General features: G+C 45.9%; 1 protein-coding gene across 1 annotated transcript; it reads right to left on the bottom strand.

The window, feature by feature from the left end:
- Window positions 1-3,102: 3,102 nt before the first annotated feature.
- Window positions 3,103-9,978, bottom strand: LOC144734402 (cysteinyl leukotriene receptor 1-like). Its single transcript, XM_078616561.1, has 3 exons — window positions 8,786-9,978; window positions 7,111-8,075; window positions 3,103-5,227 (listed from the first exon to the last, which is right to left on the bottom strand). The coding sequence occupies exons 2-3, from the start codon at window positions 8,037-8,039 to the stop codon at window positions 5,077-5,079; spliced, it is 1,080 nt and encodes a 359-aa protein (XP_078472687.1). The 5' UTR covers window positions 8,040-8,075; window positions 8,786-9,978; the 3' UTR covers window positions 3,103-5,076.
- Window positions 9,979-13,530: the final 3,552 nt, after the last annotated feature.

Here is a 13,530-nt window from a genome sequence, read left to right as displayed (position 1 = left end):
CTCCCATGGCCACTAGTACACTCACACCGTAGGTTGACTCCACTGTCATTACATCACTCCCCCCCTTTACAAATGTAGCTGTCACGGCTAATACTAAGAACTGCACAAATATATACAATTAGGGCAGAATGACAAAACACACGTGCATCCAAAAAAAATCCGCTGCGCGACTACAGCAATTGAACAACAACAACACAACTTCGTGGTTTGGAGAGCCTTCAACGCAGTTGTACACTTCTCGACCGGGTCCTTGACCCAAGTCCATCGCACGTAGCAGACTCAGAGGGTGGCAGTCTTTGGGCGGCACAATGCATTTTTCGGGTCGCACAGTTACTTTGGGCGGCTGCCCTACCACGTCGGACACTCCAGACCCCGGCCGTACAGGACATGGAGATGAGATGTTTGGGCGAGGATGGACGTATGGTTTGAGGCGCGATGGGTGAATGAACCAACGGTGACGCCCCACCTGTACTCGTACGCACTGTGGCCAATTCACCTCTACAATCTCGACCGGCAATCACAACGGAGTTTAGGCGAGGTACGCAATGGCACCTGGAGGCATTGCAGCCATGCCTTATCGCGATGCCCTATGTTTCTCTCATGAGCAGGCTTGTGGCCTGGTGGTATTTTCCTTCGCCGCCGCATGTGCTTCCGTCACCCGCTTGAGCGTAACCTGCAGCGGCACGGTATTGGAGGCTTTACCCAGTTGAGCCTCTATGGGGGACTCCTGCTCCTGCTCGTACATCATAATAAACGAGGAGAACCCCGTAGAGGCGTGTGGAGTCATCCTATATGCCGCCAAAACCCATGGGACATGCAGGTTCCAAACCGTTTCGTTTGTGCCTCATTTACCACTTGACATAGCATGGATGATATCGTTCTGTTCAACCATTTTACCATTTTCTCTTCTTGGTTCTTTCGGTAATGTCACGTAGAAGGGAAATGATAAAATAATAATAATAAAACATAATAAAATAATTCTCACGACGTTTTGGCCACAACGCAAGCAGCCGTCATCAGGTGAAGAACAGGTCTGTCGGGAAGACAGCGTCATTTTACCATTCCTTCTGTCTGAGGATGGTATGTGGATGTCCTAACTTTATTAGGACCTTGGCCACTGAGCTGCTCTGGGGCACCCTTGTCCAAGACGTAACCGTGCAGGAACTGTTGTGTATATCCCCCCTTTTCCAAAATTTATATTAAGATAAATTCTGCCGATTTTTATTTAGTTGTAATAATCGATCGGGGTGTCGCTTGGCGCACAAATGGGGGTGATGGGAACCCCCTCCCCTCAAACAGCAGCTGCCTATCACAAGCCACACCAGGCAAGGAAGTAGCCATAAAAGGAAATTTAAAAAAACCCGGTGCAAAAGGGGGGGAGGGGGGGGTTGCTAATTAGTGTCGGGGGAAATCTCTATCGGGCTTCAAAGGCTGCCACAAAACACGTACAAGCTGCAAGCGCCACGATTCTTCCCGGGCGGTGAGAACCGAACAGACAACTTTTTTTTGGTTTATTTTAGTACAACAGTAAAAGTTCGAAGCTTGGCTATGAGAATAAGTCGACATTATAGACTGCACTCAGATTAAGAACCAGGCTACAATCTACATTTAGTGGGTTATTATTTCTCGTATATTATTTTAATATTAATATTATTCACCTTTTTTTTTATTATTCTATCTACGCGACTTTACCGAAAGAACCGCTGACAACATGGGGAGTGCGGAATAACACCTCTACACTAAGATAAGGGGTGGGAAATAATGTTTCTTTTTCTCTTAACTTACAACCCATAAGAATGAATGGAAAATATGGTAACGGGAGGTCACACTTCAAGAGACGGCGCCCCTCTTTGTGAGCGACAAGAAAATGTCACACCTCCAACCGGCAGGGAAGAAGAGAACGCAGCCGGACAAAAGGAATCCCTCCTCCTTACAGATTAATTATTGCAGGAAGTTGAAAAACTAGTTAAACACACTTAGGGGCAATTGAAAGCATCTGTTTCCCCGGATGGCGAGATGGCTTGAGGAAGGGTACAGGAACCAGGCCTTGAGGTCAGTGCGGACCATAAAGTCCCTGCCGTAAAGGTAGGGCCTGTCCTGCTGCATGAAGCAGACCATTTCCAGCAGCTCCCGCCGGGTAACACAATATCGCTGCTCTGATTGTGACAAAGAAGCAACTACTATAGGCAATAACTACTTCGATCCCGTTATTCACCGTCTCTTGATCTCTCCCTCCTCTCTCCCGGCCCCTCCCCTACTGTCACTCTTCCCGGGGGCTCCTCCCTCTCCTGTGATTCTCCCCGTCCTGCCCATGAGACACCTCCCCCAACACTCAACACCAAACCGAGAGAGGGGCGGAACGAGGTGGGGGAGCTCGCAAGGGCTGCTACACCCGAAACCCCTTACCGACACAACGCAATCACTTATCTCGAAATGGCAGCACTTAATACAAAATTATTCATTTTATCGGAACATAAAAAGCACATTTTTTACACAACTATAGTGTGCTTTTTTTGCTGGAGGGTCATTTATATCTCAGGGTTAGGGTAGTTTAATCAGGGTAGTTTACCGAACTTTTTTTGTAATAAAATGCAAGTAAAACATAAATTAACGTCCGAAACAAAAGGCTTATCATTAATTACGGAACAGCCTGCACTTATTTCACAGCCCGCGGACCACCTGGAGGACAGTGGTGGACCACTCACTGGTGGTTCGCTTACCGAGCAATTTTCATGGAACCTATCTCACTCGTTAAGCGAGACACGCCCGTACTACACTGGTTAGCTGGTCCACTGTGTTTATATAGATACAGTATAGGTACATAGATTACAATTACCAATGAAAGGCCATTGAGTCAACTGTATTTTGATCAGCTTTTATTTAAATGTACATCTTTATTCTAGATTCATAATGTTTATTGGATTACATATTTAAATGTACACCGATGCCTATTCTATTGGGGGTCATATTGGCACGTAAAAATATAGATTTTTTGTTTTAGATACACAAAAGCAGTACAACAAATGTTTAAAGTAAAATTTAAATTTTCTCCTCAAAGAAATCGTATTTGAAACGTAGAAAAGCGCGCAGTAATGCAAATGATTAAAAAGCTAAGTTTTTATTTTTGCAAAATACATACACTGTACAATCCATGCCATGGAGTCCACACGAGTTGTCTTGGTAAGGGGAATTTATAGTTTCAGTAACGTACACTAAGAATGTATCAGATGAAGATGTTGGTGAAATGCCCTTTATGTTAGGAAAATTGATGGAATGATGCATGAGCAGAGATGGGCAGGGATAAAACCAAATCTAAAAGCAGCGAATTGATCAAATATGCCACGACGAACATTCGTGGTGAGTGATATCAGAATTGGTCATGGGTACACACAATTTACCAATCCACACTCCCACGTCTATGATCACCACTGTCACCAACCTGCACTGATCAGCGTGGGGAAGTATGGTAAAACGATCCGCACGACCTGAACGACGTACAGAGGAAATCATCCAGATGTGGATTGACAAGACTGTCCACATGGACGCAAGAAATGTACAATAGAATACATTTGTACAGCAATAGAAAATGGTCACCCATATTTATTAAGTTCAATATAAAAAAGTCAGGGGTTCAGCTTTAAGACATTAATCCTTTAATAAGGAGATGGAGCGATGAAATCAGCTCTTGTGCGGGTGCTATGTGGATCATTATATCGCAGCATGCTGAGAGTTAGCAGTGGCTTGGGGAGCGCCTTCATCCAGCAGTATAATACCGTATTGTCCCGCATATAACCCGCGGGGTATACCACTTTTTACAAACAAAACAAGACCCTGCAGGGTATATGGAGGTGCGGGCTATCCCAAACATATTTTACACGTTTTGTGACATGTCATGACTCGTTTTATTTTTTCATGGTAGGACTATCCACTATGCAACACTTACCTTTGACTAAAGCACTGTTGAATAAACCACTCACACTAAAATTGTTATCACGTTTTAAATTATTCGAATTGTTTGTACAATTAAACGACAATGTTTGAAGTGGGCGCACTTTGTTTACCGGCGACGGGAGAGATGGGGGGAGAGAGAGGTGGGGGGGGCGAAGCAACGGCGTTACCATAGTGCTGCTATTGTCTGCGCTGTGCGCAATCTACCAGTGCAAAAACTGTACTTATCTACCAGTTGTGTTACTTTTAGTCTTTTTCGGTAAAGCCACGTAGGTAAAAAAATAGAAATCACGACGTTTCGAAGCAACACAAGCCTCCGTCATCAGGTGTACAGCAATTTTACTGGAGCAGTTACACCTGATGACGGAGGCTTGTGTTGCTTCCGAAACGTCGTGATTTAATTTATTTTAATTTTTTACCTACGTGACTTTACCGAAAAAACGAAAGAGTATGAATCCTTGCAGTCACGAAAACTTCAAATCTATAATTATGTGTTACTTATTTATTGGATATTTACTTGTGGTGGTGATCTCTGTGGTGGTGACGTGAGAGCTGGGGGGAGAGAGAGGTGGGGGGGGCGAGGCAACGGCGTTACTGTAGTGCCGCTATTGTCTGCGCAGTGCTCAAATTATAAGTGCTAAAAATGTACTTACTTATCTACCAGTTATGTGTTACTTATTTATTGGATATTTACTTTTGTTAGTTATTTACTGTTTTAAGTTCACTCGTTTATGGTTAGTTTGTTTTCTTTGTGCACGTTATTATTTTAATGTTAACAATTTATAGTGGAATGTATTACAAATGTAAACTTCGTATTAATATGATGGAATTAAGCTGCGGTAACGACGTTAAAGATATGAATGCATGCGGGGTAAATGGAGGTGCAAGGGCTATCTGAAATTTGTTTTACGCAAAACGCTATTTTTGCCCGGTATATGCGTCTGTGGGTTCTATGCATATGCGGGCTATATGCGAGAAAATACGGTAATCATAGCTGCACGGTACAAAAATCATCACACGCGTGGTATCGATATGGTAAAAGACAATTATCATCCATTGTTTCCCCAGCCAGCGTTGGGCATCCATCGCTAAACACTCGTCTGGTGCGGAGTCTCACTTAGACGCCTATCACTCGTCGGTCTCCTCTTGCGGCTCCTCCTTCTGTAGAGGATCGCCCTCGAGTGGCTGCATGTGAAGCTTGGTGGCATCCCTGGTCGTGCTTCTGGCGAGGGATTCTTTGGTGCGGATGGAGCTGGTGGCGGAGGAGATTCGTGAGCGCCTGTGGGAGGGAAATATTTTTCACGCGCGAACATGGGAGGGACACTCCATCCATCCATCCATCAGCAATACAAGCAATGGAAGGCGTGAAGAGGGCATGATGATACTATTATATGTAAAAAAAAAGTTTGGCTGGCTGGCCATGCGCTGCACAGCATGCAGAGAGGAGGGAGACACCCGAATGGCCGGCACGTTGGTGCTGCTCCTTTCCCAGAAGACTTTGCAACTCGGGGCAAAAGCAACGTTGACTTGAGTGAGAGACATCGTGAGTGGGAAGCAGATGAACTCGGCATCCTTATTTCGATTCACCGCTATGGCTAATTTCAGTGGCGAGTGATATCAGAACAGGTGTTGATCCTCTCTTCCTATGTCAACCTAGCTTTACATGAGTACCCGGTGCAGTGATTAACAGAACTAGGAAGATAAAGGTGGTTGGGCAAGGTATTGGCCACACCACCTCCGCAATGTGTCCAATGTGTGTGTATTTTTTGCAGGAATCTGCCGCATGATGTCAAATAAAACGTGGTGACCATTCCTCAGAGATAGATCTCCAAACTTCCTAGGGATGGGTAGAAAGGAAGGGTTGGTCCTTAAATGTCAAACTTTTTAAATAGGGCCCTATTTAACGTTATTTGATGGCTGGATTCCTGCCTGCGTAGCCAAATTCCTTGCGTGCGGTGGTTGAAGTCACCACACACATCTGGAACAAAGAGGAGAGCGGTGGGGAGAGAGTGAAAGGGCATGAATCGGAGAGGAAAGAGAGATAGAAATGGGAAGGGGAGAGCAAGGGAAAGCGACAAGCAGTGGGAGGAAAGGGAGAGGTGGGAATAAGGAGAGCAAGGGTGAGAGGTGAGAGAAACAGGGAGATAGGGGGAGGGAAGCCCTGCGGTGGCGAGATGTTAACTACATCGCCTGGTATGCAGGAGGTTTTGAGTTTGATCCCGACCCTGACACACATATTTGGAGTTTGCGTGCTCTCCCTGTGGTTGCGTGGATTTTTCTCCGTGTTCTCTGGTTTTTTCCTCCACATCTAGAATCAATATGCGTTGAAGAATATTTTGGCTGCTATAAATTTTCACGTGATAAACCACTTCGTTGAGCTATCATTTGTGGCCAGGTCGCTTGTGAAAAACGAGCTATATAGCTCAGTGGCCCTTACCTGCTAAAATAAAATAAGTCATATTAAAAAAAAACTTTTTTTAAAACACGCTTTAATGAAATTTATCGTACTAGCAATGGGATAACTCCACGACTCCAGAAAGTGGCCCCGAAGCTTGGCATAACGTAAGGGGCCGTCGTGATTTACAGCCAACGTCAGTTGAGCGTGGACAAGTTGCAGTCGATACCACATTGGGAAATGGGTTAAAATTGAGTTACAAGATTTGAGGAAACAACAGACAGAGTGAGTTAATAAAAAGCGTGTAAAAAAAGTTTGAGTTCATAGTTTAAGTAGGTCAAATAGAGTGGACGGAGAAGAGCGAGGGAGAGGTAGAAGAGGGTACAAAGGAATAGACTGATGGTCATGGACAAATGACGTGTGGGTTGCTAGTTATACAATAAACGGCATCTGGTAAATTTCAACAAAATTCCAATGTTCTGGTCTCAAGGGAGAGAGGAGATACCATATGTCATGCTATGACCCCCACGGCGCCACTTTCAACGTCACGCCCAAAGCAGCATTCTAGCCCCCGTCCACTTTTGAGGCCACTCCATCAGTCCAACTCAAACTAGATACTCAGTTACTGGAGCAGCTCTCGGCACGTGCAATGAAACATCGCGGTATTATTCGGAAGGACAAAAAAGAAACGCGACAACACATGGGAGAGAGCTGTGCAGCACGCCACCTCCAAAAACACCCGAGCAAGTCCAAATCTCGTTGCGTACCTCCGCACGGCGCTCATGAACCGTTCGCGGAACTTCTCGCCGACGAAGAAGTAGATGAGCGGGTCGAGACAGCTGTTGAAGGCGGCGAAGCAGACGGTGGCCACCACCGACTTCTGCAGGTAGAGCTTCGTGTCGCAGCTGCTGTGGCGGTTGATGAGCTTGTGAAGCAGCAGTGTGCGCTGCACGTGGTACGGGATGAAGCAGACCACGAACACCGTGAGCACCAGCACGATCATGCGCACCGCGCGCTTCCGCATGTTCGAGTCCCTGCGCTGGCCTTCCGGGGTCTTCATCAGCGTCCGGGCAATGGCCGCGTAGCAGACGACGATGATCACGAACGGGATGAGGACTCCGACCACCAGGGCGAGGTAGTTCATGGCAAAAATCATTTTCAGGCTGCTGCCCGAGCTCTCGAAGCAAAGGGTCCTCCCGCTCGATAAGACGTTCTGGCCGCTGAGAAGGAATGGTGAGGTGATCAGGGTCACGAAGACCCAAATGGACACGCAGGCAATGACCGCATGCCTCGCCGTGACGGCCTTGAGCGAGCGCACGGGGTGAACCACGGCCAGGTAGCGTGTCACGCTGAGGCCGGTGAGGAAGAAGATGCTGCTGTACAGGTTGGCGTAGAAGGTGAACGAGCTGATGCGGCACATCGCGTCCCCGAACGGCCAGTCGCCGTCGCGCACATAGTAGACGACGCGCAGCGGCAGCGTCAGCACGAAGAACATGTCGGCGAGGGCCAGGTTGATGAGGTAGATGGTGCTGGCACTCTTGGTCCGCGTGAGACACAGGAAGACGTAGAGCGCTATGGCGTTGCCCATCATCCCGATGATGCAGACGATGCCGTAGACCGCCGAGTAGATGGGGTACTTGTAGGAGTCATCCATTGAGCAGGAACCTGACCCATTGGGAGCTGCGCTTGGGTTCATCGTCACGATCGTCGGGCTTCTCTACCAGTTACACAGCTGAACAAACAATGCGGTGATGGGTTATCAATGTGCTTATGGTCGCATTAGCAACTTTAGCAAATGTTTCGGTTTATATCACTCATTCCAACTCATGTGTTGAGGACTGAGTCTAACAGACTGTTACAACTCATCTGCACTGTGTTCAACCACCATGCTGCAGGCTACAGCATCTCTCTGCTTCTTCCATTGCAGTGCTCCAAATTTGTATTCCCTCCACTTGTCTATTTACCCAAGTTCTTTTTTTATTTTTTTCATTAAACTATGTTGTATAAATAATCACTTAAAATTGAACTTATTGTGGCATATGTAAATGTTTGATAATGGAACGTATCAACTACCCGTACACCATACGGTTTAATTTCAGTTATTGAGGATTCATAACATTAGTTTTTTAAACATATTGTCGGAGATCTAACATATATAATCAAACAAAGCGACAGATATTGTCATATGATAGTTTTGTACATTGTTACGTGTCAAAACGGGATTAATGACAGCCGAACATTAGGAACAATCGGGAAATTGGAGGCTGCTTTAAGAACGCAACGAGGAGGCTGTCGGCTGTGAAATAGCTTGGTGCGTCGAGAAAAAGGAAGCGATTGCGAGGTGCGATTGCATCGGAGACTCTGGCAAGTCACTGCTTAATAGTCTTAAAGTGCTTCTCTTGAAAAGCAATCAAATCATTCACCTGTGATACAAGTGCTTACCTTGTGAGAAGACAGCACTCTGGGTCGGTCGGCTTGCGTCTTCCGTGTGCGTCGACTTGAGTGTTGAAACAGTAAATATATGCCGAGTAATTTATGGTGCAACCGGCAAAGAGGAAACACGTAGTTGAACCTACCCACCTTGGTCATCTGTTCAAAGGAATGCCTGCCAAGTTGGCTCCTGCGCGGATTAGGAAAGCAGCACAGTAAGCGGATGTCAGTCAAATATTGGGCCATGCAGTTCCTCGCTCACGCCATTGCTGGTGGAATGGCCTTCACGATAATGTCTAGAGCAGTATATTTCTTGAACTTTGTTGGCCCACGGACCACCCAGCCACCTGTCATAGTGTTGGGTCCATCAGCGTCTGAAAGAACCTCTTTTCAACCCCTCGTGAAGCAGTCCAGCCCACCCAGCTGCCAGGGTACAGCCACTGCTCAGCGCAGCCCGACCGAAATGAACACCGGACTTTTAGGAATGGAAATGTAGCAAAACGAAACACAACTAAACATTCACAAAACAATCAACCCACTCGCGTCTCCCCAGAAAAGTCACCCCCACCACACATTGGGGGTCTCAACTCTAGAAACTCCTCCGGGGCCTCGTGCCAGATCAGGTTACTGCCTCGGACTCCTGAGCTCTGATGTAGGAGCCGCTTGCAGCCTCAAACTCCCGGGCTCTGATTCAGTGAGAACACGTCTGTCACTAGTTGCAGCAGCGTGAATGCCTGTGAGACTCATAGCCTCCGTTCTCGGCGGTACTGTAGAAGTCGAACTCCCAAGGATTTCGTCTTCCAGAAATCATTCGTGCCTTCGGGACTCCCAACCTCCGTCATCGGCAGGGCTGTAGATGTCGTACGCCCATTGGTCACAGGTTGCAGCAATGTGGAGTCCGGGGAGGTTCATCAACGGTGAACTCTCCCTCCTGGAAGGCACACAATGAAAGCGGGGTACGACCATCACCCAGAGACACGGCATTTTGGGTGACCACGCAGTTGTGCCACAGGGCCGCATCACGGTGCCACTGACCGCCCATCGGCCACTTCCCTCCTGTCACTCTCCACGGGGCTCCTCCCCCTCCCGTGAGTCTCCCGTTCTGCCCATGAGACACCTCCCCCAACACTCAGCACCGAACCGAGAAAGGGGCGGAAAGAGTTGGGGGAGCTCGCAAGGGCCGCTACAGCCGCAACCCCTTACCGACACAACGCAATCACTTATCTCTAAATGGCCGCACTTATTGTATTTTCCTGCATATACCCCGCATACGCATATACCCCGCAAAAATTGCCTTTTGTGTAAAACAAATTTCAGATAACCCGCACCTCCATATATCCCGCATGCATTCATATATTTAAAGTCGTTACCGCAGCTTAATTCCATCATATTAATACGAAGTTTACATTTGTAATACATTCCACTATCAATTGTTAACATTAAAATCATAACGTGCACAAAGAAAACAAACTAACTGGAAACGAGTGAACTTAAAACAGTAAATAAGTAACAAAAGTAAATATCCAATAAATAAGTAACACATAACTGGTATATAAGTAAACATGAAAACATTTAACGAGTCATGAAATGTCACACGTGTAAAATACTTTTGGGATAGCCCGCACTTCCATATACCCCGCAGGGTCTTGTTTTGTTTGTTAAAAGTGGTATACCCTGCGGGTTATATGCGGGAAAATACGGTGATACAAAATTATTCATATTACCGTAACATGAAGAAAAAAAAATTACGCAGCTATAATGTGTTAATTTATATCTCATGTTCTTAAGTTTTTTCGGTAAAGTCACGTACGTAAAAAAATAAAATTAATGAAAGTAAAATTAAAATAAAATAAAAATCACGACGTTTCGGAGGCAACACAAGCTTCCGTCTTCAGGTGGAACCGTCACAGCACGATAGCTGTATCAAGTGAGAGAAATTGCAAGAACGCAGTATTTGTATATATACTGGTTGAGGGTGGGCGGAGCCAAGTTAGGCCCTGAATATTATTTTTGTGAGGTTCGGTGCGGCTGAAACATGCTGTTAGGAATGGGCCTTTGTTGTGTAAACTAGGTGCGGATGATGTAAAGGTGCGTGTAAAAGGGACTGAGCCTTTTTTGTTATGTAGAGATGATGCGGCTCAAATCTCTGCCAGGAAATGAGTCTTTGTTGTGTAGAATGGTTGACTGAGCCTATTATTATGTAGAGGTGGTGCGGCTTAACTCGCTGTCAGGAAATGAGTCTTTGTTGTGTAGAATGGTTGACTGAGCCTATTATTATGTAGAGGTGGTGCGGCTTAACTCGCTGCCAAGAAATGAGTCTTTGTTGTGTAGAATGGTTGACTGAGCCTATTATTATGTAGGGGTGGTGCGGCTGAAATCGCTGCCAGGAATGCTCCAAATGTGTAGTTAAATCTTTTTTGCATGATTAATAACATATTTCCAATGATTACTAAGTTTGTACCCATCATCATGGTTGAAATGATGTCTGTGTTTGTATATTTGGATGGCATCGTGTAGAAACCTTTGATGGTAGCCAGGAGGCTTGCAGAGCACCTTAGCCAGGAGGCGTGCTCTACTTGAAAAATCTACCAAGGAGCCTCAACAAACATGAAAAATTGACAACTCACATTCAAAGCCAAATTGCTTTAAGACTTTTGGGACTTCAAGGACAGATCTGGCTTTGAATGAACAGCGGATATTAAATATTAGCATCCACAATGCTAAAGTAAAGGAAAACCGTGAGATTTTAAAAGACCTTCGTGTTGCGATCGAAACATCGTGATCTATTAATTTTCTATCTACGTTACTTTACCGAAAGAGCCAAAGAATATGGATTCCTGCAGTCATGAAAGCTTTAAATGAAGATTTAAAAGACCTTATTAATGCAACCTGCTTCCTCGCCAAACAGGAATTAGCATTTCGTGGTAACGATGAGAGGTGCAAGCTCTTCTAATCGTGGCAACTATGTGGAGCTATTACATGCTTTTGCTGAGAAAGATTCAAAGTTAGCTCGACATTTGGAGACATCCACTGTGTTTTCTGGCTTATCAAACAGAATACAGAACTATTTAATCGAAGCAATCGGTGATGCAATTAGAAATGATAACAAAGAGGAGATTAATGCAGCCCCATTTGTTGCATCCGAAGTAGACGAGACAACGGATGTCACAAACAAAGCCCAGGTCTCTGTAATGTTGCGTTATGTGGATAAAAGTGAGGTGACTTGTGAGGTGAGGGAAGCGTTCTTGGGATTTAATAATGTGAGTGATGACAGACGAGCACCGGCTATTGCTGATTATGTTTTGGGAGTGTTTGGGAAACACAATTGCGTTGAAAAGTTGGTAGCTCAGACTTATGGCGGAGCCTCAGTGATGGCATCAGATCTTAATGCGGTGCAGGCCAAGATTAAAGAAAAGGTACACGAAGCCACGTGTATGCACACAAATTGAACCTGGTGCTCTCGCATTCAGCAAAATGTATGCTTGAGTGTAAAAGTTTTTTTAAACAGTTGAGGGACTTGCGACGTTTTTCAATAAGTCGACCATCACACCCACCTACTGGATGATGTTGTGAAGCAACATTTACTAAGAGCAGCGTCCACAAGATGGAGCTCAAATTCTGTACACGTGCAGATGATCAGCGTGTACCAATCTGATCTGCGTGCTGTGTTCCGAATTATGAGCGAAAATCCCGATGATTGGGACAATGACACTCTGATGATGGCCGCCGGATATGATCTCTGGCTGTCAAAAGCATCAACCTGCTTCCTTGGAATGGCATATGAGGGCATTGTCAATGAAACCGATGCACTTTTTCGTGTGCTGCAGAATAAAGTAATGGACATCGGATTCTGCTGTGCGCGAATCTGCGACAATGGGAGTTGTGGAACGCCAGATACAATAATAATGCAATTCATAACGTGCGCAAATTTGCGGACGTAACGGCCACAACTCAGACGCGGAGCCAAGCTCAGAGTCGCTCGAAAGCATGGTTATAGAGGTGAGTTTTTAAGTCTCTCTTGAAGGAGGCGATTGAGGTGATGCTGCGAATGTGCAGAGGGGTGATAGCGTTCCAGACTGTTGGGGCTGCCACCGAGAAGCGGCACATAGATATGACCATCCTGGATCTTGGTATCAAGAGGAGGTCGTGAGGCGCGCTGCGCAGGCATCTGCCGTGTGCTGAGCTGCAAGTTGTCAATAATGAAGAAAGGTACGGCGGGCAGTCAGATGTGAAGGCATTGTGGCAGAGGCAGGCGATCTTGTATATGACCCTACTGGAGATGGGTAGCCAGTTGAGGGCACGGAGACAGGCAAGTGAGTCGAGACGGGGATGAGTGTGGCCAATGACGACGCGTGCTAGGTTGTTTTGTAGTCTTTGAAGTTTTTTTAGGTTGCCAGTGGAGGTCCGGACTAAGACGGAGTTGCAATAGTCAAGGCAAAACCAAACTATGCAACATGCCAATGTGTTGGCAATTTCAGTGGAGATGAAAGGATGTAGGTGTCTGAGAGCCTTCAGGTGAAAGTTACATGAACTGATGATATGGTTGGTTTGGCGGTCAAAGTATAAAGTTGAATCTACACAAAAAAGCACCGTACACCAACACTAAGTTAACAGCCGATCAGAGATGAGAGGAAAATAATGTTTTATAACATTCTGGACAATATCAGTGTTCAAATGTGTCTCGGCCTCGCTGTGCGCTGCGTTGCACCGCTAGCTGAGTAGTTAACCTCGCGTCCAATAAACCCTCAGAGCCAGGA

The sequence above is a fragment of the Lampetra planeri genome, chromosome 51 (assembly GCF_965212315.1).
Source record: "Lampetra planeri chromosome 51, kcLamPlan1.2.h2, whole genome shotgun sequence".
Lineage (NCBI taxonomy): Eukaryota > Metazoa > Chordata > Hyperoartia > Petromyzontiformes > Petromyzontidae > Lampetra > Lampetra planeri.
This window is presented reverse-complemented; position numbering and strand designations above follow the sequence as displayed.